The 26,451-nt window shown below is 38.6% G+C and overlaps 1 protein-coding gene across 11 annotated transcripts in view; it reads left to right on the top strand.

Annotated features, from left to right (window-relative positions):
* The window catches only part of nbeaa (neurobeachin a), a 128,233-nt gene that overhangs the window by 89,294 nt on the left and 12,488 nt on the right, over positions 1–26,451 (top strand). Inside the window, exons 17-41 of one of the 11 annotated variants that reach the window (XM_079861563.1) lie at positions 564–656; positions 2,891–2,999; positions 3,780–3,861; positions 3,996–4,119; positions 5,418–5,610; positions 5,910–6,926; positions 7,777–7,994; positions 8,294–8,447; positions 9,067–9,090; positions 9,916–9,999; positions 10,701–10,881; positions 12,229–12,353; positions 12,536–12,643; positions 12,730–12,898; positions 14,175–14,652; positions 18,170–18,324; positions 18,646–18,772; positions 19,312–19,431; positions 20,951–21,084; positions 23,229–23,290; positions 24,590–24,654; positions 24,844–24,952; positions 25,070–25,236; positions 25,451–25,575; positions 26,197–26,343. In XM_079861563.1, the coding sequence (XP_079717689.1) occupies positions 564–656; positions 2,891–2,999; positions 3,780–3,861; positions 3,996–4,119; positions 5,418–5,610; positions 5,910–6,926; positions 7,777–7,994; positions 8,294–8,447; positions 9,067–9,090; positions 9,916–9,999; positions 10,701–10,881; positions 12,229–12,353; positions 12,536–12,643; positions 12,730–12,898; positions 14,175–14,652; positions 18,170–18,324; positions 18,646–18,772; positions 19,312–19,431; positions 20,951–21,084; positions 23,229–23,290; positions 24,590–24,654; positions 24,844–24,952; positions 25,070–25,236; positions 25,451–25,575; positions 26,197–26,343 (4,370 nt within the window). The remainder of the gene's footprint in view (positions 1–563; positions 657–2,890; positions 3,000–3,779; positions 3,862–3,995; positions 4,120–5,417; positions 5,611–5,909; positions 6,927–7,776; positions 7,995–8,293; positions 8,448–9,066; positions 9,091–9,915; positions 10,000–10,700; positions 10,882–12,228; positions 12,354–12,535; positions 12,644–12,729; positions 12,899–14,174; positions 14,653–18,169; positions 18,325–18,645; positions 18,773–19,311; positions 19,432–20,950; positions 21,085–23,228; positions 23,291–24,589; positions 24,655–24,843; positions 24,953–25,069; positions 25,237–25,450; positions 25,576–26,196; positions 26,344–26,451) is intronic. The other 10 variants (XM_079861568.1, XM_079861566.1, XM_079861565.1 and 7 more) reach the window with 10 other exon arrangements.

The raw sequence follows: 26,451 nt of genomic DNA, 5'->3' as shown, positions 1-26,451 counted from the left end.
CTGCCAATCGATTCAGAAATGTAATCACAGTTATTCTCATCTTTTTTTGTGTGGTTAACCCTCTTTTTGAGGATAGACCTGAAAATGAATTTTACAACTTAAAATATTGAATGCTTTGGAGCACACACTTCAGTTTGGTCTCTTTTTAAAGATGACACTTGGCAGATTGTTACTGAAGTGAAAAAAAGTGAACTATAGAATTTTACGCTTGTTATGAAAAATGCACGAAAATACTATTTTCAATTATTATATGAATTATGTATTTTCCAAGACACTTTTTACTCCAAAACTGTGAGAAAATCAAAACCATGAACCGTGTTCCAAATGTAAGCTTGATTTCTCAAAAAAACAGCTTTCAGTAAGATTTTGTTTGGGCGAAGTACCAAAGGTTTCCACTAGATGAAATTAGTTTCCCATTCATTTCCAATGCGGTCATTTTTGACCATGAGGAGTACATTTTTTTGGTGTGTGTGTGTTCACATAGCAAGTGGCAAAACCAAAGGGTTAAAGGGATAGTACACATTAAACTGCAATTTATGAATCTTTTGATATTTCCTTTTCAGAGTCATCTACAAGCTCCTGGCCTCCAAAAGTGAGAGTATACGAGTCCAAGCGCTAAAAGTTCTTGGCTACTTCCTGAAACATCTTGGACACAAGTGCGTATTAATGATCAAAACATTTGTGTGAAAGATGTGTGGCTATTTTGACTTGTATATGAGCATACAAAGCTGTATGTTGTATGTTAACGTGCAAAGAGACCTTGGCTGGGTCATTCCTACTTTATGGTTATTTTTCATGACCCCGTCGTACTGTATATGTCTTAATATATTTTGTAAAATATTACGCCCACAATTTGAAGGTGGAAACCTCCAGAAATTTAATTAACTACACTACTTCACTACATTTTTTACTTCATTATGTTTTTACTACATCTGGTTTGAACAGATGATGCCATTTTTTCTTTTGTCCCCGGCTGCCTTCTAACATGAAAAACTATAACTATTATTATTAGGCACGATATTTAGAAATCTTTTTTTTATTTTGAAATCTTTCTCTTTTTTTGCAATTTTTTTAATACATTTATTTAAAAAAAAAAACTTTTTCTTTTTTTCTAATCGAAAAGTTTTAAACAATATGTTCTCTTAGTAATTTGAAATCAAATTTTTTTTTTCTGTGCCAAAATAATTTTTTTCAGCATGCAAGTCTTTTGTACAATCCCTTTAAATAACAAAAGCCAGTTCCTTAATGACATTAAGGACATTTATTAGTACCTAAACTTAACAAATACCTTACTAAGTTTATTGAGGCAAAATTCATAGTTAAATGTTAGCTAATAGTGAGAATTGGACCCTAAACTAAAGTGTGACCCTAGTTTTTATGTGTCGATCGATCCTCTTGATACAACGACAGTATCACAAGTATTTACACTTATTTTCGCACTTACACCTGCGTGTCTTAATCATTAAGACAAGCATGTTACTGACAGGATCAAAAACTGAGAAAGGAAACCAGATCTTTGAATAGGCATACATGCGGACCATCCTCGGTTGGCCGCTCTCTCTCTCTCTCTCTCTCTCTCTCTCTCTCTCTCTCTCTCTCTCTCTCTCTCTCTCTCTCTCTCTCTCTCTCTCTCTCTCTCTCTCTCTCTCTCTCTCTCTCTCTCACCCAGATAGTGTGATCATGCTGTATACTGTAACGCTAACCAAAGAATGACAAGAAGGGAATAAAATGAATGTTATTTGCTTTAAATATTTATAAATTTGAACACGTTATTTTTGACAGTTCTATTAAAAACATGCCAAACTGATCTGAAGTCTCACTGAGCAATGGCTAACTTTAGCTCTTTATTTCTATCTTGTTAGACATGCTGTTAAGTTTCTTTATTTTAAGTTCTTGAGCTTCAGCAGCGCATATTTCTGAAAGTCTGGTACAGTATAACCTTTAATAGAAATACTCCCTTCGATTACAGCACAGCCACATTCATGTTTTTTTGTAGTTCAAACATGAACCTGCCCTTTCAGGAGGGGAAGAGAGCACATTTAGGGGATGAGTGTTCTGTAGCTGACAGGACGTGTTAAACGCACAGGCTACTGCCAGAATAATCGTTCTGACAGAGCGTGTGTCCGGCAAGGCAGAGCTTTAGACAAGGGAAGATGATGCTGCGAAGGTTATACATCATTATTTAGACACCCATTACTTTCCTGCTTACATATTAAATGAAATTTAAAAATCAAAGAAATGTTTGCGCTTGTTTATCATCAAATCGTACATAAAATCATTTCCAGATCCTGTTTCCTCATCTTCTCCCTTAAACATTTCCTGTTTTCTTGACTTCCCTTGGAGTAAAGGTGTCAAAATAAGCAACATTTATTTAAAAAATGCATAAAGGATAAAAAAATAACAATAATCAGTGTTCATCTCTCTGTTATTACAAATTTTTGGAAAGTTCAGCTGAATGTTAGACACGCCCACTTGCAGAACTGGTGTCGTGTATTTGCATATCAATCTGTCATTTGCATATTCAGTCTTTTGTGTGTGTCTGAGAGGTGAATTAAATGCATTTGACCGGCAGTCTTTGTGCTGTCACATCCCCTCCCCCTGACTGATGTGCTCGGGAATGCTGATGTCTCCGAGAGGCTGTAAGAGGGCCACTGACAGCTGTGTGTTTGTGTGCCCTTGAGGAGTGTGGTGTCACTTCTAATCGCATCAGTGTGCCAGTAGCATGCATCTCCTCATTGATCCTAATGGTGTGAAAGACTTGGGGGTAAAATTGAACCCGTGAGGGAGTTTTTCCCTGCCTTTTGCATCGCCAATGTGACCGCAAACAACCTGGCACGTGCGCCTCTGATCTCACTTCCCCTGTGCTCTGTGTGTGTGTGTCTGTGTACAGGAGGAAGGTGGAGATCATGCACACACACAGCCTCTTCACGTTGCTCGGAGAACGACTAATGATGCACACCAGCACTGTGACCATCACCACCTACAACACACTCTACGAGGTATCAGCCTGTCTGTGTATATTTTTAGCAACACTTCCTATGATGCCTGTATGTAATGCATTATAAATGTATTTCCAAAGTTGCATTCAGTATTTTTTTTTGTTTGTTTATGCCGCTCTAGGCAATATGGCAGATATCATGAATGACATCAATTTAAAATCTTGCAAAACGAAGCAAGCAGTGCTTTTGTAGAAATTATCTGTTTGGTTGTATGATTATAACCACCATGATTAAATTTGACCAGAAGCAAGTGTCCAATATCAAGAAATATTCATGTCCTTGATATTCATGGAAAAATGCAATTTAATGCAATTTAAAGTCTTATTATAACCATTGTAATCATTTATATCTTTTTATAAATATTTGTTGCCACAGTTATTAAAGCAATGAGCCAAAAGAGGCTGTCCATGCAGTGATTTTAGCTAGAGTAAAAGTGTTTTTAAACATGAAAAAGTGGATTATGTAACACACCAATGTTTAATAAACGGTTAATAAACAGATAATATAGTTTCATGCAATGTAGGAATAGGGCGTATTAATATAGAATAGAATATATAATAACAATAAAATATTATTAATTAGATGCATATATATTTTATAACATTAATCAAGTTTAATTTAATTTATTTATTTATTTATGTTATTATTATAAGGTGTTATGTAATTTTCTCTCTGAAACCTTATCTTATATATTTATAAGAATTATGATTATGTGTTTTTGAATAAAATGTGTTTAAAATTGAATTCTGGTTTAATCAAACTGAATTTTGTCTGATATAGATCTTGACAGAACAGGTTTGCACTCAGGTGGTGCACAAGCCTCACCCAGAACCCGATTCTACAGTCAAGATCCAAAACCCCAGTGAGTGTCGTGTCTGTTGTTTGATTCATTTCTAGGGTACTGCTCTGTACTTTTGTTTAAACTATGGTCTAAATGTCCAAACTCTTGTCCCTTTCTACATCTTCCTCTCTCTTTTTTCTTTTTGATTCTCTCAGTGATTCTTAAGGTTGTGGCTACGCTGCTTAAAAGCTCTTCCCCCAGTGCTGAGCTGATGGAAGTGCGACGCCTCTTCCTGTCCGATATGATCAAACTCTTCAGCAACAGCAGAGAGAACAGACGGTAAGCCGTTTTCACACAAGTAGCGATCACTAAATCTGCGGGGGGTTTTTGTTGTCTAAAGTAAAAGTTTGATGTACACAGTTTTTCATGTAGAAAACATTAAGCTTAGAATATCAACATTTCTATTATATTTTTAAAAAGCATATTTAATTTGCAATTTGTATTTTGTAATATTTAAATTGTATATTTAGATTTTTCTCAGATCCAATTTGAGAAGGCAATTCCTCCCTTACCTCCTCTGAGAAAACACTCCAGACACATACAAACAAACCCAAATATTTATAGATAAACATGCATAAAAAAATCACACGATAAAGCCATACAAATCTCCTTGTACATACAAACATTCCTACAGAAACCCAGACATATGCAGACATTACAATGTTTTTACACACGCAAGCTGTATGCAAACATCAAAAGCATTTAGCGTCTCCCTCTCAGTGGGAAAGACGCTCCCTCCTATTAAATCAATTAGTGTCATAATTAATGCATTGAGGAATGAAGATTTGAAGTGGCATTCTCTCTGCATTGTTCTGTTTCATGGGTTCCTGCAGAGAGACTAAACTTGACTCACCTTTTCGACTCAGGTTTGCCTTATTTGCTCATTAGCGAGCTTTAGTTACTGGTGTGTGTGTTTGTGTCTACACACTTTTATCCTAAACAAGCCAGTGGCGCACCATGCACCCAGGCCCACTCAGTCACCTGCTGCCATGGTTACAACTGCATACCAAAATCGCAATGCATATTTTAGCATTGGTGAAGTGGGACTGCTTGTTTTCCTATAACAAGCCCTGCATTCTGAAGTGAGCAGACGTTTTGGGAATCTGAGATGGCAAGAGTGAAGGAAGAGTGAATGTGTTCCATGAATGAATTAAACATGGGGGTCATAATTAGGTCATGTGACAATAATAGAGTTTATTACTGTTTAAAATGTTTATAATTGCATAATGTGCTGTTTCACACACTATTAAAACAAAACAAAATATCCAATTGAATCACAACATTATAATGTACAGTATGAAAATGGATATTGATTTTGAAATTTGCTGAAGATTACATGTGTCATTAGTGTTTTGTAATATTAAATTCAAATAAGCAATTCGATTACCCAAAGGTCATTTTAATGTAAAAATAGAGGAAATTAGCAATATCCAGTATCTTCTGAAAACCACTAGTTTTCCATTAGAATAGTCACTGTTAAAAACAGAGCTTTTAACTCCGTTAACAGTCTGCTGGAGTGAATAATTAGTCCGTTCCATCTAAATTGGCATTGTGGTACCATTGTAATGTGTGTGTAGGTGTCTGCTGCAGTGTTCAGTGTGGCAGGACTGGATGTTCTCTCTGGGCTACATTAACCCAAAGAACCCGGAAGAGCAGAAGATCACCGAAATGGTCTACAACATATTCCGAATCCTGCTCTACCATGCCATCAAGTACGAGTGGGGAGGCTGGCGTGTGTGGGTGGACACACTCTCCATCGCCCACTCCAAGGTCTGCAGCTTTAATCCCTTTTCTTGACATATTTAGTTTCGTAATTTCACATGTAATGGTTTTAATGCATTTATTATGTCTGTGAAGGATGAAACAGTTGTTATTTTTATATCTCCACTCTCTGGCCTTGTCTTTTGGTCATGTTCATGGTAATTGCATATGATTTTAGTTAAATGCAGATCAGCCTGTTTTTGATCATAATGATTCCATCTAATGGGGGAGATGCTAAGATAAATATCTGCTTGGAAAGTAAACCAACGCCAAAGTACACTCACAACTACTACCCCTGACCTCTTTAGGTGACCTACGAAGCGCACAAGGAGTACCTGGCAAAGATGTATGAGGAGTACCAACGACAAGAGGAAGAGAACATCAAGAAAGGGAAAAAAGGTTCCGTCAGCACAATCTCCGGCCTTTCTGCCCAACCCGCCACTGTCAACGGAAACCTAGAGATCCGCGAGATTGATGACACATCTCAGACGCAAACACCGGAGAGTGAGGTCGACTATGGAGAGAACGCAGACTCTCGAATCCTGCTGGCTGAAGCCAAAGGCCCGGAGGGTGAAGCTGAACGGTCGGTCGCAGGGGTTCGTGTGGAAGTCCATGACTTGCTGGTTGACATAAAAGCAGAGAAGGTGGAGGCTACAGAGGTTAAATTAGACGATCTGGATCTGTCCCCGGAGGTTCTTGGAGGAGGAGGGGGCATGGAGAATGGCCCCTTGGTGGAAGTAGACTCGCTGTTGGACAGCGCCTACTGTGCAGCAGTTCACAAGCTCAATGGGAGCCTTGTCCCCAAAGAGGAGGAAAGTGTTGTGGTTGGTTTGACTGAAGACGATGGGAACCTGGGGCCTCTAATCACACTCGCAGATGAGGACAGTGTTCCCAGCAACAATGGCTTCCTGTTCCCCAAGGTGGACGAGAAGCTGCTTCCCTCATTGGCGTCAACAGAGCCCCTGGTGCTGCCCAGCCCCGAACAGCCCCCTTGTTCAACAACTCCACATACTTCAAGTGCCAGTGACGACCTCAGCCTGTTGGCTCACATGACTTCTTGTGGTTCAGACCTGGTTCAAACCCCAAGTGGCCTAGCAGAGGATGATGGCTTTAAGTTGCAGAGCACCTTGGCGGACATCAGCACGCTGGCCGAGGCCGAGGCCCAGGCTGCAGCCCGGGCAGCAGAGTGTTTGGAGCAGGAGGTTGGGGAGGCCAGGGCAGGAAAGAGCGGAGGGGACGCAGCCAGCACTACTTCAGACACAGAGAGATCCGACGACGGAAAGGACAAAGAAATGAAGAAAATTCAGACCACAGCCACCACACAGGTGCAAATCACTGATTCTCTCTTTGATTTATAATTTTTATAGTTTGTCCACAAATGGCAACTCTTGGAAATGTTTACTCACCCTCATGTCATCAAACCTGTATGACTTACTTTCTTCTGCTGAGCAAAAAGAGATGTTAGGCATGATGTTCATGATGCTCTTTTTCATATTATGAAAGTACATGTGGATGGATGCTGTAGACCTTTAAATGACATAAAACCCACTGTAAAGTAGTCCATGTGACTTTCAAGTTTTTTGAAATCATACAATAGCTTTCTGTGAGGTTCAGGCCGAGATTTAAATAATTATCCACTGAAATCTCATTCACACTTTTGAATTTTAAAACTGGTGCATTACATTCAATTAAGTGTTATTGTCGTCAAACCTTGCGTAACACATTTTTAAGTGCTATATTTCAATATACAGGGTGCCAAATCCTGATTCTGGAGAACCACCTTCCTGCAGAGTTTAGCTCCAGCACATCTGTCTGGAAGTTTCTAGTGATCCTGAAGACCATGATTAGCTGGTTCAGGTGTGTTTAATTGGGGCTGGAGCGAAAACCCTGCTGAAAGGTGACCCTCCAGGAGCAGCATTGGACACACTGTACATTTACACAACTGAGATTTGGGATCTGAAGACAAGGGGAAGATCTAGAAGATCTCCTTTTGTGTTCCACTGAGGATAGACAGTTAAATGGGTTTGCAACAACATGATGGAACCTAGCCCTTTAAATAGGTTTCCACAACCTTAGTCTGGTTTAGAACCATAAAATTAAATAAACAATTTTAAAACTAACAAACAATCAGAGCCAGTTGCTTAGATGAATGATTGAACTGGTGCTTTCCTGCAGGCTCTTCATGGACGTATGTCGAGTCAGATGGAAAGGGACCTCCGTGTGGATCTGGGCTTCCGAGGCATGCCGATGACAGAGGAACAGAGGCGGCAGTTCAGCCCCGGCCCTCGCACTACCATGTTCCGTATCCCAGAATTCAAGTGGTCGCCCATGCATCAGCGCCTTCTCACTGACTTGTTGTTCGCCCTGGAAAGTGACGTACACATGTGGAGGAGGTATGAGGGTTTGTGGCCTTCAGAAATGACAGCGTGCTCCCAGATAAACATCTTGAGTTGGTCCTGGAAACAAAACATTCCTGATCCGCATCCCCAACCCTACTCCTTTCCCTATTCTTGAAACCTGATTGGTTGAAACGAATGTTGTTCCAGGACCATCAACAAGGATGTTATAATCTAATTTTCTCTAACCTCTTTTGAGTTACTTGACAGTAAAATGCTGAAAAGATGAATATGTTGCATACTTTTTACATGCTCTTGCCTCACTGCTGTCTTTATTTGTTCTCTCTTTCTCTCAGCCATTCTACAAAATCTGTCATGGACTTCGTAAACAGTAACGAGAACATTATATTTGTCCACAACACCATCCACCTAATTTCTCAGATGGTTGATAACATCATTATAGCATGTGGTGGGATCCTGCCCTTGCTCTCTGCTGCCACCTCCCCATCTGTAAGTGGCACATGATCGCCCCCTAGTGGATGTTCACATCAGTACAACAACTTTGAATTATAAAACCACTTTTAGTGGCAGGTTTTTCTTTTTTTTTTTGGTTGAAAGGGATGTAATGGGAACATTTAGAGTTTTCTAGAAGAAAAAAGTTGTTCCTGTTCTAGTCCCCGAATATCGCTGAAAGTTATAAATGAGGGTGACAATGCATGTCTCATCTTATACTTATGAGGTGCTATCACTAGGACGTATTTCAAGAGTAAGAGTGCTGACTCCAGATCAGTATTTTTTTTACACACAGAAACATCGAGTGCTGCTGATGGCAAATTGTGTCTTACCCTGGCCTGAGATACTTATCTTAAATGTGAACACAATCCCTAATTTTGCCACTTTCTTCTCCTATGTTCTTTGACATCTTACCTGCAACCTAACCTTTTTATTTCTGGCAAGCATTCTTATAGCTTATCTGAAATTTCCTCTGTTTACTGACTCTATTTTTTTATTAGCCATCTTTTTGTACTCCTTTTGTTGTCTGTATTGTCTCTAATTCCTTACTTTCCCCCTTCCCTCTAATTCTCTCTCTGTTTCTCTCTTTTTTGTCTTTTTTGTTTTGCATGTACAGAGTTCTAAGGTTAGTGCGAACCCTGTAAGTTCCAATTAATTTATTCTTCTCTAATGTTCACAGCATTTATCTTTTAACGTTACATTTTAATATCACTAATATCACAGTCCACGGTTTAAAATGTATGATCCATTTCAGATCATTTCCATCTTTTTCAGACTCAGACTATGTCTTTATTCATTCATTTGAATCTCAAATGTTATTAATTGTGTATTAAAGTTGTTTATGTTGCGCTGACCAATATCCCTATCTTCATGGACTATAGAGGTATTAGAAGTGCAGCATCATGCAAGTTTTTAGTTACATAGAAATGCGATATTTGCTGTCAGCCATGATTAATTTATTCTGTAAGCGAAGGTGTCCAATAAGTAGTCAGTTGTATCTGGCTGGTCATGTGATTTCAAAATGGCCCCTTGTTAGTAGTTAGTGAACATGATTTTAAACATATTTTATTACTATTTAAGTGCTATTTATGTCCCTTTGTTTTACTTTTTTAATTAGTAAAACAAACTGAATGCACCTTGGGATTGAGATTATTGATAAGAGATTATGGATATATTATAATGCAAACTAATCAGTATTGATCTTTTACATGCTCTATATATCATCACTTTAAGTGGTCATATCTGATAAAAGCAGCTTATCACACCTCCCATATGTTTGTGTTTCATCATCATAGTCTGTTATTCATGACAAACCTTCGCAAAGACACATATACTGATGTTAAATTGCATTAAATGAATGAGAACACTGTGGTGCTTTGCTAAACCCCCCAGCTCTATTGGTCCGTTAATAAGGGTCTTTATTAAATGTCGACTTCATTTGTTCCCCTCTGTGTTGATCATTAAGACACAAGGAAGTTCTTGCTTACAGAAAGGGGCAAAAAGCAATGAAGTTAATAGCCTGCCAGGAAGCTCTGGCACAGGGGCAGAGGTTGGTCTGAGCTGTTGCTCCTATACATACCCACAATGCACCACTGCGTGACCTCTTTATCCACCACTATCATGTCTCCTAGCAACAAGCATGTTCCCAGTTTTCAACATCAATTGTGTTATTTTCAGCACTCAACTCTGTTTACTACACTTAGGGTTTTAAGTAGTAGTTCATATCTCCATCACCCTATTTAAAAGTTATCATTTTTCAAAAGAGGCTTTTCAAAGAGTTTAAAAGCATATTTGCCTCTGCTTAAAAGGTCTCGCATTTCTTTAAAACAAAACAGTGGGTGTCTGTTCGATATACCATGTAAATATGTCAAACTTTTGAAATTGATGTTGCAAAATGGTGATGTGTTCCTTGACCAATGCAAAAATCAACACCGCCTGTTCACACACAAATGGGTGTCACTCTGGTTTGAACACACTTCCCTCTGTGTGGTGTTTTTCTCAGCACCTTCCTCCCCACCACAGGCATTTAAATGTGTTTGAGAGGCTTGTTTCATGTGAAGTTTGCCTGGCATTATTGATTTGCTGTTATCACACAATTTTTTGTCCGTCAGCACATTTTTAACAGTAAAATTCTTTATAGGTGTGAGCATTACTCTGTGTTTTAGTCTTATAGTGTGTGTTTGTAAAAATGAATTGGGATATGTTTCTAAACATCTGGATTTCGATTATGTGTATGTGTTTGTGTCAAAGACGGAGCTTGAGAATGTGGAGGCGACCCAAGGTATGTCGTCAGAGACGGCGGTCACGTTTCTCAGCAGGCTGATGGCCATGGTGGACGTGCTCGTGTTCGCCAGTTCTCTCAATTTCAGCGAGATCGAGGCTGAAAAGAACATGTCGTCAGGGGGATTAATGCGCCAGTGTCTACGATTAGGTATGTATGATGAATCTTACCCATGTGCAATTTCAAATATGCCCCCTGACTAAGTTAAGTAGTTTCAATGTAAGGTCCTTGTACCTTAAAGCTAAATTGTTTAATTTATGTGGCAAAAAAACTCAAACCATTGATATAAGTCACATCAAACAAACAGACCTGCAGTGTTTACCCTGCTCAAATGGCTTACTTATATTTTTGTCTCCATTATTAAGACCGAATAAGAGAAAGTACTTAAACATTAATTAAAAAATATACACCTCACCTTTAAAATGGGTTCAAAGCACAAAGAAAAAGCCAGGATGTGCATCTCAGTGCACTACCATTCAAAAGTTTGGGTTCAGTAAGACTTTTTTTGTTTTAAAGGGGTCATCAGATGCCCATTTTCCACAAGTTGGTATGATTCTTTAGGGTCTTCATGTAAAGTTTGTAACATACTGTGGTTAAAATTCCTCAATGGTTGTGTAAAACAACACCCTTTTTACCTCCTCAAAAACAGCTCTGTTCACAGCAACCTGTTTCGGTGCATGTCTCTTTAAATGATAATGAGCAACTGCTCGCCCCACCCCTCTCTTCCAGGGGACGTGTTGAAGACACATAAAGTGCTGTCTTGGTGGACAGTATACAAATGGCTAAGGGCGGAAATATGCTAATACCGGACAGTGGTCGAGGGCGGAAATATGCTAATACGGGACAGTCCATCAGCGGTTTTGGGCGGAGCATGAGCAATATGACATCATATTGCTCAGAAAATCCAAACGGCTTGATTATTGAGTGTTTTTGGACTTTTTGAGGATTAAAAAAAGAGTGAATGGATTTTTTTCATTGTATGGTGGTTGCAAAGACACATTTATTTGCAAACACCATATAAAAGTGAATTCTGCATCTGATGACCCCTTTAAAGAAAGGAATGCTTATATTTAGTAAAACCGTGACAGTTCTATTCAAAGAATCATGAAAAAAATGTATCACGGTTTCCACAAAAGTATTAAACACCAACTTTTTAAGATTTATAATTATTATAGTTTCTTGAGCACCAAATCAGGATATTAGAATGATTTCTGAAGGATCGTGTGACACTGAAGACTGGAGTAATGATGCTGAAAATTCAGCTTTGCCATCACAGGAATAAATTAAATTTTAGAATATATTAAAATAGAGAACAATTATTTGAAATTGTAATAATTTTTCACAATATCACAGTTTTTACTGTATTTTTAATTAAATAAATACAGCCTTGGTGAGCAAAAACGAAAAGTATTTTACCGACCCCAATCTTTTGATATTATGTGTGATGTGAATTTAATCAAGGCATAGGTTCTAGTAAAAGTGTTTTTCTCTTCTCAGTATGTTGTGTAGCAGTGAGGAACTGTCTGGAGTGCAGGCAGAGGCAGAGAGACAGAGGCAGCAAAACCTCACTGCCAATCAGCAAGACCCAGGAGAACCTACAGACTGCAGCGTCCGCCAGCAAGGTTATACACTGCACACCTGCACAAACACACATCCACACACACACATTCTAGAGAGTCTCTGAAAACACATCAAATGCTCATCGGAAACACATAGTGTGACTTGTGTGCAATTGTGTATGTAATTCAACAGAAAGTGCATGTGTTGAGTATAACGCATGATTTTCTCTCCCTCTCTGCCGCAGACTGTCATACAAAATGTTCCGCGTAACCTTTCCCCAATCAAAGACCCAGACAGACTGTTGCAGGACGTGGACATCAATCGTCTCCGAGCCGTCGTCTTCAGAGACGTGGTGAGACACTCACTTACCTGAGCCGGAGCAAAACGTGCATGTTAACGTGAACAGAATGATTGTTAACGGTGCTGTGCGTTCAATAGGATGACAGTAAACAGGCTCAGTTTCTGGCTCTGGCCGTGGTCTACTTCATCTCTGTCCTTATGGTGTCCAAATACCGGGACATCCTGGAGCCACAACGGGAGATTTGCAGGTCCAGCAGCCTATCAGGGAGAAGCATTCGACAAGAGATTAATTCACCCACCAGCACAGGTGAGCTTACTGACTTAGCATCTGCAGTCATTACGAGTATGTGACCTTGTTGCACTCAGTAGTATGTATTTTTAGTCGTTTACCACTTAAACACCCCACAAATGCTAATAAGCGTTCATCACATAGTCACACATCTTCCACTTTTCTTAACAGTCTCAGATTATCTACGCTATATAGTCTCACAGTGCTTCCCGCAGGGAGGATTTCAGCAATTTAAGCGTGCAAGACATTATTGCAAAGCTTTATCTGAGTGTGATCTTGAATTAATATTCAGGTGGGAAAGAACTGGTTGGTATTCGCTGCAGTGAGCAGCACATATCTGAAATGTTTCTGTGATGACTGAATTCTCATTTTGGCATGTACACTATTGGTCAAAAGTTTTGAATAATTGTGATTTCAAAAAAAAAAAAAGTGTTTTTTTGTAAGAAGTCTTACGCTCACCAAGGCTGCAACCAAGGCACAAAAATACAGTAAAACGGTTATATTGGAGTAATGGCTGCTGAAAATTCAGCTTTGCCATCACAGGAATAAAATACATTTTAAAATATATTAAAATATAAAAAGATCATTTAAATTGTAATACTACTTCACAATATTTTTATTGTATTTTTGATCAAATAAATGCAGCTTTGGTGAGCATTAAGGGTGTAACAATATATAGTGTCACAATATATCGCAATACAATAATATGTATTGTGAATAATGACAATCTGCATTCTGTATAATTCACCCAAAATGAAAATCAGTGTCAGTACTTCATTAAACTGTTATATATAATGATGAATTTAATGTATAATAATGCAATGGGGTAATATTTGTGTGTCCTGATAATGCCATATGTCTTATGTTACCAGTAAAAAGTGGCCTACATTATTTTAAATGTATCTATTCAGTGATAGAGTGCATGCATATTCGTCTAAAATAATTCTGTATTTTCAGCTTTAGAATGCTGAATATTTTTATTCGGGCGTCACCATTGTCCTGTGCATTGGGTTACCAGCACCAAGTCCAAGCCTATTCATTTTCACCCCCAATCTAATACCAAATTTAGCATTTTAATCAACAGTACATTTTCTTGTTCACCTTTTATCATGTGTCTTGGAGTATCGCAATAATATCGTTTCATGAGCTCAGTATCGTGATATGTATCAAATCGTGACATGTATTGGGGCTCACACCCCTAGTGAGCATATAAGGCTTCTTTCAAAAACATAAAAAAATCTTAATTATTACAAACTTTTGACTGGTAGTATACTGTATGTGTGTGAAACTGCAGAAAACCCATCCTCCTCCTCAGATGGTGTTCGTGGAGACCGACTGGCTGCCACCCCTCTGGAGGATCTCCCCCTGGAGGGCTCGCTGCCTCACACTGACTCCGGCATCGGGGAGGAGCAAGTCACCAGTGCTTTCAATGGCTCCGAGCTGGGTGTAGACTCCAGCGGATTGGGCGGGAACTCTGGAGGCCCAGACGTCATGAGCGAGTTGCTGTGCACTCTGTCGTCGGAGGTGAGGAAGTCTCGCGAGTCCCTGCTGGAGTCGCCTCCTGGCGTGGAGGTTCTGAAACCGGCCGCCTCGATCTCCAGCATCAGCCAAGCCAACAAGGGAATCAATGTGAGGGAGATCCTGAAGAGTTTGGTGGCCGCACCGGTGGAGGGGGCCGAGGCAGGGCCTGAACCCCAGCCGTACCACCCTGACCCTGCCCTAAAGAGGGAAGCTGCGGCTATGCTGCCCATGCAGTTCCACTCGTTTGACAGGTGGGCGGCTCTAGTGTCTAGCACATCAATATAGCACAAGGTGTATTATGCTTATCTGTTATGTACATGTCCTGTTACCTTATTAGCACACAGTAATGTTTAATAATATATATACGTTTACATAAATATATACAGTATCTCACAAAAGTGAGTACACCCCTCACATTTCAGCAAACATTTTAGTTTATCTTCTCAAGGGACAGTACTATAGAAATGAAACTTGGAAATATTTTAGAGTAGTCAATGTGCTGCTTCTATAGCAGTATATATTTACTGTCCTCTGAAAATAACTCAACATACAGCCATTATTGTCAAAATAGCTGGCAACAAAAGTGAGTACACCCTAAGTGAACATGTCAAAACTGTGTCCAAAGTGTCAATGTTTTGTGTGAGCACCATTGTAATCTAGCACTTCCTTAATCCTCCCGGGCATGGAGTTCACCAGAGCTGCACAGGTTGTTGCTGGGACACTCTTCCACTCCTCCATAATGACATCAAGGAGCTGCTGGATGTTAGACACATGGCGCTTCTCCACCTTCCGCTTGAGGACGCCCCACAGGTGCTCAATAGGGTTCAGGTCTGGAGACATACTTGGCCACTCCATCACCTTCACTTTCAGCTTCCTCAGCAAGGCAGTTGTCCTCTTGGCGGCCCAGTTTCTGAAGGGAGGACATCATGTTCTGCTTCAGAATGTCACAGTATATGCTGGAATCCATGTTTCCCTCAATGAAACACAGCTCCCCAGTACCAGCAGCACTCATGCAGCCCTAGACCATGATGCCACCACCACCATGTTTGACTGTAGGCAAGACACAATTTTCTTGGTACTCCTCACCAGGGAGTCACTACACATGCTGGACACCATCTGAGCCAAACAAGTTTATCTTAGTCTCATCAGAACACAGGAAATGGTTCCAGTAATTCATGCTCTTGGACAGGTTGCTTTCAGCAAACTGTTTGTGGGCTTTCTTGTGAGCCAGCTTCAGAAGAGGCTTCCTTCTGGGACGACGAAAATGCAAACCTTGTTGCAATGTGTGGCGTATGGTCTGAGCACTGACAACATGACCTTCCGCTTCTGCAACCTCTAAAGCAATGCTGGCAGCACTTATGCGTCTGTTTTTGAAGCCAGCTTCTGCTCCTGATGCACAGCACAAGGACTCAACTTCTTTGATCGACCCTTGCGAGGCCTGTTCCAAGTGGAACCCGTCTTGGGAAACCTCTGTATGACCCTGGCCTGTACCGTAACTCAGTTTCAGGGTGTTACCAATCTTCTTATAGCCTAGGTCAACTTTGTAGAGAGCAACAATTCTAATTCTCAAATCTTTAGAGAGTTCTTTGCCATGAGGTGCCATGTTGAAGATCCAGTGGTCAGTATGAGAGAATTGCACTCAAAGCACAAATTTGAACTTCTCTAATACAAGATACACAAATTTGTATGGTCCTGTCAAGCAGACAAAAACATGAAAATGATGAATAGGACATGTGGCTTTGCATGGTTAAACGACGTACAGCTATTATCACTTAGGGTGTACTCATTTTTGCTACCAGCTATTTTGACAATAATGGCTGTATGTTATTTTCAGAGTACAGTAAATATATACTGCTATACAAGCAGCACATTGACTACTCTAAAATATATCCATGTTTCATTTCTGTAGTATTGTCCCTTGAGAATGTTTGTGAGGGGTGTACTCACTTTCATGAGATACTATATATATATATATATATATATATATATATATATATATATATATATATATATATATATATATATATATATATATATATATATATATATAGTATTAAAAAGATAATATATTATATTAGTATATAGTAAAATATGCATATATTTTTAAATGTTTTTTTAAGATAAATTATATGAATTGAATTAAAAAGATAATATATTATATAATAGTAAAATTAGAATTTAGTAATATTGATATGTATATATTAAAATGTGTATATATATATATATATATATATATATATATATATATATTACATTAGATAATACATTATATAATACAATACAAGTTGTACATATATAAACATTGTGTATATATTTACTTATTTTTTTACATATCTAAACAGTATAATTTATAATATAAAGAAACAAAACCCAAAATAATTGAATTACATAATTCGCAATGCTTTTTGAGATAAGCACACTTGGATATTGGCTACAAAAACTTTTTAAAATTTTAAAATTTTCTGTACATAGATGTATAGTTTAATTTATTTATATTTATATTTACATTTCTTTTACTGTGTCATCCTTCTTAGATTAGTTTTCTTCTGAGCTTTTTGCAATGCATTCTCGGTTCACTTCTCTTTGAAGCATATATATTCTGCCATGGACTTTGACCAAAATTACATATTTTATGCCACCTGCCCTTTGAAACAGCTTTTGCTAAGAAAGTGTGCTTACGGTGTCTTAAATACTTCCTACGGTGACAGCGGCTACATTTTGGAACAGAGCGATTGAACCAATAAATCACTCATAAATCAATGCGGTTACACTTACATGTGGTCCGTCAAGACGTCCTGAGAACAAATGAAAAAGTCACCTCAATTACACATACGAAAGCACAAGATGTTCCTCTCATTATTAATGCAATCCATTTCTCTGTGTCTAGCTACTCATTACCGCACAGGCGTCTGCAGAAATGCCAGTGGCTCTGTGCAATAGTGTGCTCAGGGCTCAAGAGACTGACTGGCTTAGTGTGTGGGATCCACTGATACTCTACGGCACAAACTAAAGCCCCTCCGAACATCGATCCCCTTTGTTCTTCCCAATTAAGAGAACCTGATGAATAAATTATACATAAGATTATGCTGTTCATCATTTACAGGCTCCTTAAATGTCAATAATTCATTAGGACAGGTGAATATATTATCAGACAATCCTTTTTTCACCCTGAATGGGCTGAAATGGTTTGACTCCACCAAATAAAGACATTTGTAATGTTACAAAAGATTTCTATTTTAAATAAATGCTGTTGTATAACATTGATAATAAGAAGAAATGTTTCTTGAGCAGCAAATCAGCATATTAGAATGCTTTCTGAAGAATCATGTGGCACTGAAGACTGGAGTAATGATGCTTAAACATTTTGCCATCACGGAAATAGATTATAAAATAGAAAAAAAGTTATTTTAAATTGGTAATAATATTTCAATGTTTTTGTTTTTACTGTATTTTTGAGCAAATAAATACATGCGAGTATAAGAGACTTACTTCCCAAACCTTGTAACGGTAGTGTATACACAAGTGTTTGATTTTGGGTGTAAAACAAGTGTTTGTTTAAGATTTATATAGGTTTAAGACTTTGACCTTGTGGGGACATTTTTTGGTCCCCAAGAGAAAAATGGCTTATAAATCTTATTATATGATGTTTTTTCTGAAGTTTCTGTGATGGTAGGTTTAGGGGATTTGTACAGTATAAAAATCATTATGCCAATGGAAAGTCCCCGTAAAACATGGAAACTCAACGTGTGTTTGTGTGTGTACTCACAGGAGTGTGGTGGTGCCCGTTAAGAAGCCCCCTCCGGGAAGCCTGGCTGTGAACACAGTAGGTACACCCACCACCAGTGGAGTGCCCTCGTCAGGAAGTACGCCCAATATCTTTGCTGCTGCCACGGCAACACCTAAAAGCATGATCAACACAACAGGCGAGTCTTCCTGAATATCATCTTACAACGTACTAGTCTCACGAGAGTGTATATATGAAATTTTGTCGGGTTATATGTTCATGTGATGTCTGTATACCATTTAATTTGGGTGGTTAGGTGGTGATATTACTTTTTGTGATGTGTTGATGTTTTTTCCATTTGGTGCTGTCATGGACTTTTTGTAGTGACCATTTGATATAGTAACGTTTGGTTGCACTAAATACAGACGAATCCCAAGGATTTTTTCTTTAGGATAGTCAGTTAACTTTCCTTGTGCTTAATCAGTCCTTTCTAATGTGCCTCGTCCGTTATGTCTTACAGGTGCCACTGACTCTGCCTCTTCCTCATCCTCCTCTTCATCAAGCTTTGTGAACGGTGCCACAAGTAAAAATCTCCCAGCGGTGCAGACCGTTGCACCCATGCCTGAAGATACAGTGGAAAACATGAGGTACACACACACACACACACTCGGCCTTTCCTCCTCCACCCCGTGCTCTCCCTCACTTTATCCAGTTGCTTAAAACCCCAAATCATGCATTATGACCTCACTTCCTGCCCTTGTCCTGTTTTTTTTGGCAGTCATACTTTCTCCTATGATTCCCATAATCCATTTTTTTTTCTTTACTATCTTTACCTTTTGCCTCCTCTCTACACTTCCCTACATCTGTCAGTGTATCTTTGTAACCACCACACACAGACACATACTGAGGTCTCTGTGCGTTTCTAAAGATGCACTTTGAGGTACTGATAGCTTGAAGTCTATTTCCTGCCAAATATGGATGGGTTCATCTGTTCTAATTTGAATGCAACAGAATTGATTTTGTTCAATTTTGTGTCTTTGCATGTATGACACGGAAGCTTTGGGGCTCAATCATCCTTCTATTTGGCACAGATCAACACACAGGGATTACGTCACACTATAGACTAAGAGCTGCAGTGAATGCCTGTACAGTCATTACTGTCTGTTTGTGCCCATTTGTATTGCAGTGCCTTTTGTGAAGTGGACCAGTGTCCACTGCGAACCAGGCTGACGCCTCCTGAACTCAAATCCTTTAGTTCGCTGACAGGATTCCAAACAGCCCCCAGAGATGCAGGACAGTTTCTTAGGCAAGGAAGCTTGAACTGGCCCCCTTACCCAGTGCTACCAGCTTTTACATTCCTTTCTCTCTGTCTTTTCTCTCTCTCTCTCTCTTTCTGCCTCTTTTTCTCTCTTTCCTGGTGGATGTGAGTTTTCAGGCTGGCCAGCTACACCACCACTGCTGCTTTCATTCGTAACGGTTCTGCTAGATTTGATTCTGTCTTTGTTGTACATATTTACACCTGTCCAAACCAGGTATGACACGATAAAGCTTCAAGCTTAAAAATAAAATCTCTTCGATTTTAATGTTTGTTTTTTTCCCTTAACAAGTCATAATGTGCCCGTGTTATTTTACTATTTTTATGTACTATTATAGTATTTAGTAACATTTTTAAATATGCTTTTTATTTTATATTTTCAGATTTCATTTGAATTGTAGTTTGGGTATTAGTCATTTTTTATATGCTTTTTTCTTCTTCATTTTATTATTTTGTTTGTTTCTATTTAGCTTTTTTTTTTGTAATTATAGTACTTAAACTCTTTTATTTTATTTTATTTTATTTAGGTTTTAGTTTTAGTCAGCAATAACAACTCTGTAATGTGCAACTAAACATTTTGCTTGTTTTCTATCTTCATTGCATTATGCTGGGTAGCTCCGCCCAATGCGAAATCTCATTGGTCCACTTCTCTGTATTTTTTGCTGCGTTCACATATTTATTCACTGTAATTACAAGATGAAAAGATGGGATTCTACTTTTGAGCCGTACATAAGTTGTCATGGCAATATTCAACACAAAAATAGATCCATGCATGTCTTTGTTGTCGGCAGCCAAACACTTAAATTAGTTGACCTATACAAGCTGACCTAAGAAAGAGCTCCAGCTTCTGCCATTTTGGTTGACAGGTTCAACAAAGAATTGAATTTTTTTTACTACAACCAACTGGTATGATAGCTCGAGCATGATGTGAATGCAGCAGAAACATCAAATATGATCTGATTGGCTCTGATTTTCAGTATGTGTACTGAAAAGTATCTGCATTACGCCTGGTGAGGATTTTTTGATGATTGGTATAAAAAGCATACATGCTATTTACGAAGAACTTGACAGAATCAACCCTGCTAGCTCGCCGTTTCAGTAAAGACATTGTCATTCATAAAGTCATTCCTCGTTTGTCCTCAGACCTTTATCTCTGACTTCTTTTTCTCATGAAACCTTTCACACTCACCCTAGTCTGGTGTCATTTGCATCCCTGGCGCTGCAGATGTAGTCTTAGTGCAGGTTAACACAGCTTGTAGCTAAGCGCAGTGGCACTTATGGGTGATGTGTGCATATAACAGGGGGATGATAAGTTAAGCATTTGCTCTCTCTGCCTCCCTGTGGTTGAATTTCTGTAGGATGGCTTTAACCCAGTAGTAACGCCATAGACTTTGTCACATACTAACCAGCTGGAATTGAAAGGAAGTGTGATTTTGAACTGGTCTCTGTATTTTGGAGCTAACTGGACCTTCTTTTCTGTGTCTTTCTGTCTTTCTTTTCCCACCCGCAGTATCACGACTAAATTGGAGCGTGCGCTAGAAAAGGTGGCCCCCTTGCTGAGGGAGATCTTTGTGGATTTCGCCCCCTTCCTTTCGCGGACTCTGTTGGGCAGTCATGGGCAGGAGTTGCTCATAGAAGGTACAGGTGCTGTATAGTGCTCCTTTTCCTCTCTACCTGGTGTCTCTGTGGAGTCCCTCACTGTCTGCTGTGTGTGTGTCCACTGGCTGCCTCATACACACACAATTGTGCGAGTGCATGGACCCAGAGCAGGTATGAGAACAACAGAACTGCTTAGAATCAAAGGATGTTTAAAAAATGGCGACTTACTAGACCTTAACACACTGAAGGAACTGAAGGGAGAATTGCATGCTGAATCCAACATCGAGGAAGTGTTTTAAATGATCCCAAAACAACAGGGCTCAACAATAATGATTTATAATAGATACATTTTTCACTGGCCTCACAACAAAAACATGCATTTTCAAATTAAATTGTATAAATAGCACACACAATTGTATAATGCATAATGCAAATTATATTCTAACACTGTACCATTAAATAAAGTCCATTTGTTAATATTAGTTAACAATAAAAAACAGTCCTAAAGCAATTATTAATCTTGGTTCATATTAATTTCAACATTTGGGCTGGGCAAAAAAAAAAGTTTTTTAAAATGTGGTCAATTCTATATCGATTCTCAAAAGCCACAAATCTATATTTTTTCCTTATGTGTTTCTGCAAACATTGAACATTATATGAATGCCGTTAATCTTATTACTAGTCTTCTCCACTAGATGTCATCCTCTTTACCTTGCACGATATTACAGTGGGACCCATTCATTCAGTGCTTAACATGGCGGATGCAGGTGCGCCTTTCAGCGTGAACTGTCATTGTTTCGATCGGGTCAGTGCTTTATGCTCACGAAAGTTTATCATTTTATCTCAAAATTCCCGCCTTTGCGAGTATCCAAGTAAACACAGTCGGTTATGGCTTAAGTAAACAGTAGAGAAAAGAACGCATGTGTATCATTATATTGGATCCGTGCATTAGTCTTAAAGTGACAGTCTAGTATTCCTGCTGCTGTCTGTGTTCTTAATGTTAATCAAACTACAACATACAAAAAAATCACTCCCTGCTCTTCATTGAATAACGTTTTTGAAATTATAATAAGGATTAACCTTTATTTCATTTGTACATTGAAGATTATATGGAGTGTTGTTTTACATTTGATTACTTCAATTCAATTTCTGTACCTGAGAATTACTGAAAAACCTTAAATAACCTTACAATACAAGGTTACACGGGTCGATTTTTTTTTTTTTTTTTACTAATGTTAATAAATACAGTAACAAATGTATTGCTCATTGTTAGTTCATGATAGTTGCATTAACTAACAGTAACAAATAGGACCTAATTGTAAAAGTGTTGCCAATTATAGATAATTAACTCCATCCACCGTGCTAAATATTTATGCAGCAAGTTGCAGTGGACCTAAATTCAACCTTTTTTCAGTTGAATTAAATTCTTTTGAATTTGATTTATATATTTATATTTTTCATTTGGCATTTTCTTTACAACAAAATGTATGCAACAAATAACACGTACAAACAAAGAATTGTTTTTAATTTGCAATATTAGCTGCCCCAGTATGGCAAGTGCTAATTCCATCAAATAGACGACAACTTGCTCACACCAGGCCTGGTCCATCAGGCCATCTTTATTGTTGAGTCCTGAGAGGATGCCCTCTCTTCATTTCGCCTGAAATCTGCGTAAGCCCTAAATCTGAAAATCCAGATCTAGAGTGATTGACTTTTGCTTCTTGTTCCACCACTGTCTTTTGTCTCCTTATATTTCCTTCCTCTCCTCCCTCTTTATTGAATCCTCTCCCTCCCTGCCCTCCCTGTTGTCCTGTCAGGCTTTATTGTCTGTGCTCTCACCTTGTCTTAACCTCCTCACAGTTTAATGTTTGTCTGTTTTTGTTCGTCTAATTAAAGCAGAACTATGTGTAAATTAGAACAAATATAAAATGTATCACTTTATAGTTTGTTTTTGTACATGTACAGTGGGGTTCAAAGGTTTGCACTGAATATCTGGGATTTAAAATTCAATTTAAACCTAGAAATACACTAAAACCTTTTAGGATTTTAGACAAATTAAAAACGATGAATGTTATGATGTAGAATTTTTTTTGCATATTTGGTCTTTCTTTTGGAACCCACTGAGATTTATTCACATCGCTTAGACATATGCATGCTTAAATCTGTTTTCTGTCAATGCACTGCTACAGGTTTAGTTTGTATGAAGTCCAGCACATCGGTAGTGGAGCTTGTCATGCTGTTGTGCTCACAGGTGAGATTTCTCTCTTCACTCAGTCCACCAAAGAGCCACTAACTTTCACTATTTTCACCACTACATGATCAAAACATGATCACCACATGACATTTCAATTAAAATAAACTGTATTTAAACAGCTTAAAATCTTGGAAAAGGTCACGGTGCTGCAACATTTTGCCAGTCTCACGAGCCTTTTTTGAAGCTAGTCTTTGAGCTGGACCGAAACAGGATCCGATTTCAGACCCACCCTACAGTATGCCAGTGCGGATATCACTGCATAGTTTTAAATCAGACCCATTAGCTTACATTTATGCATTTAAGAGGCGCTTGTATACAAAACAACTTACATTGCATTCAGTTTGTACATTTTAGCAGTTCATGCATTCCCTTGGAATCGAACCTAAGACCTTTACTAGCACCATGCTCTACTGTCTGAGTGACAGTAATGCTGCTTTAGCTTCCAATTACACCTCTAAACTTCAACTGTTAGGATTCTAAAAGCATTCCTGTTGTTTTTTCCACAGTCTTTATGTGGAATATGATTAACTAACTGTCTGAAATGATTTACAGTGTATAGAAGTGAAGAATTTTCACTTACCTTTAAGACACTCGATGAAAATCCACTGTGCTCCATACTTGCCATCAATCTACATGAGGAGAAATTTCACTTTTCTTACCACTAATCAAACATTTAAAAACAAAATGATCATACAGCTACATCTGGATGTCAGATTCTTACACTAGGAACCCCACTGAACCTCTGAACACTCCTAAAAGATCTAGATTTCTGACTACAGTATCTCAGCAGGCTTCCTCTGCCTTCAAAGTTGGAGGTTTAGGGTGTAGCAGTGGCCCATGCAATGTTTGATGCCCTCTCATCCTCCTCTCTCCTCCCTCTCCTCTATTTCCCGTCATCACTCCATCAGCACATATAGTATTACTGAAGCTCCAGGCCCTCCATTAGTGGCTCATGGGACGAAACTGTACCCTAAATATTGATTGGCAGGAAGCAGAAGGTAATGGGAGCTGACTGTGGTGTGTCCTTCTAGAAGCATCTGCAGCTGATGCTAAGTGCATTCTGCCTCTCTTTCTCAATAATCACTCTCTTATGTGGCAAAGAGCCAATCAGTCTCTTCAGCAACCACATCAGGCGCCTATATCATCCACAAAAGAGACACAAACAATGTCTTTATTATAATAAAATACGCATAAATCAGTAGAATTTGAGCAATGTACACTTTTTCAGTATTGTATTTGGCTTCAGCAAAATATTTTTTTATTTAGCTCCATAATGGTTATTTTGTGGTGTTTCAGGAATGGCAGAACTCAATACAGAAGAACGCAGGACTTGCGTTCATTGAACTTATTAATGAGGGGCGGTAAGTGTTATACCATAAACAATGTACACTTCTTCCATACAGATTTCTGTGAGATCTGGTGCAATATATTGGAAGGAGATGCTCATTACACAAAATTATACAAAAATAAGAGGATTCATTTTTTGGTTTATGCTGTTAGAATAAAGGCTATCGGTGTCATTTAAATATTTCAAGTGGTTTTTGTTTCAGGCTTCTGTGTCACGCCATGAAGGATCACATTGTCCGTGTCGCCAATGAGGCTGAGTTTATCCTCAACAGGCAGAGAGCAGAAGATGTTCACAAACATGCCGAGTTTGAGGTCAGTCAGTCTGTGTGGATCACTGTGCCATGGGTTCATGGTTAATAGCTTATCATACATGAAGTACAAAAGGGACTCCACCATGTGAAGATAATTTCCTTTGCTCTTCCTCAATAGTCCAACTGTGCCCAGTACGCTGCAGACAGGAGGGAAGAGGAGAAGATGTGTGATCACCTGATCAGTGCCGCCAAGCACAGAGATCACGTGACTGCAAACCAGCTGAAACAGAAGATCCTCAACATTCTAACCAATAAACATGGAGCGTGGGGAACCATGTCACAGAGGTTCACAATCTCACAGTTTCCTGTTAACCTTTACTACTGGAATTTCTGTTTCTCCCTCTTGCTTTCTGGCCATTCATCGCCTCTCTCTCTCTCTCTCTCTCTCTCTCTCTCTCTCTCTCTCTCTCTCTCTCTCTCTCTCTCTCTCTCTCTCTCTCTCTCTCTCTCTCTCTCTCTCTCTCTCTCTCTCTCTCTCTCTCTCTCTCTCCCACCTCAGTCAGCTGCATGATTTCTGGCGTTTGGACTACTGGGAGGATGACTTGCGCAGGAGGCGGAGATTCGTACGCAATGCCTTTGGCTCCACCCACCCGGACGTGGCTCTCAAAACTCTGGAGGAATACGGTCAGCCACAACACATCCTTAACCCCTCAATTTAATTTACAGTGTCCAAATATGTCTCTTCTACTATGATCATAGACATTAAAATGAAGTGATGTGTGTCCAAACATTACTACATTACATAATTTTATATTTAAATGATATATTTTATTTTAAAACAGATCTTTTTTTAAGAAACTGTCTGATATTATCATAGATTTATGAAATGAGAAATTAAAGTAAAAAAAAACAAGCATCATGCTATTTAAATAGCATGGTGATGTTTGTATTTAACAATATATTGCTGTAATTTGTAGCTTACTTTTGACCTATTTGTATACCACTTTATTATTATCATAGTAATAATACTGTTTGTTTGTTTACTGTTTTTTATTTGTAACAGATTAATTTATGTTAATATTTGTCATAGTTGTGATAAATATGTACATATTAAAAACAAATAGTGTTACACAGTATATATATGGGTTTTTACCTCTTTAGTTTATTATTATTCATAATTCTTTATATTTTTTATATTTTGTTAGATTCATTTTTCTCTTCATTCGTTTTATAGTAGTGAACAATATGTACAAATAAAATAAAAACAGATCAAATGTCATTTATTTATTTCTTTTGTATGGACAGGCCCTGAGGAAGAAGAAGGCATGAAGTCCAAGAAGTCGTTCCGCAATCATTCGGTGGTCAGTCAGAACCCTGAGACGGAGCTGATGTTGGAAGGAGATGATGATGCCGTCAGTTTGCTGCAGGAGAAAGAGATCGACAACCTTGCAGGTATTCAGCGTCACTGCTGCACTCAATAGGCTGTTACTCACACGCTGCCTCCTCAAATCCTATAGTAAGGGTGCCATAGCACTGCTGAACAAGTGAGTCTTAAAGACC

This window comes from Squalius cephalus (genome assembly GCF_949319135.1).
Source record: "Squalius cephalus genome assembly, chromosome: 24".
NCBI lineage: Eukaryota > Metazoa > Chordata > Actinopteri > Cypriniformes > Leuciscidae > Squalius > Squalius cephalus.
The sequence above is the reverse complement of the archived record's forward strand: the minus strand, read 5'-3'. Positions and strand labels throughout refer to the sequence as shown.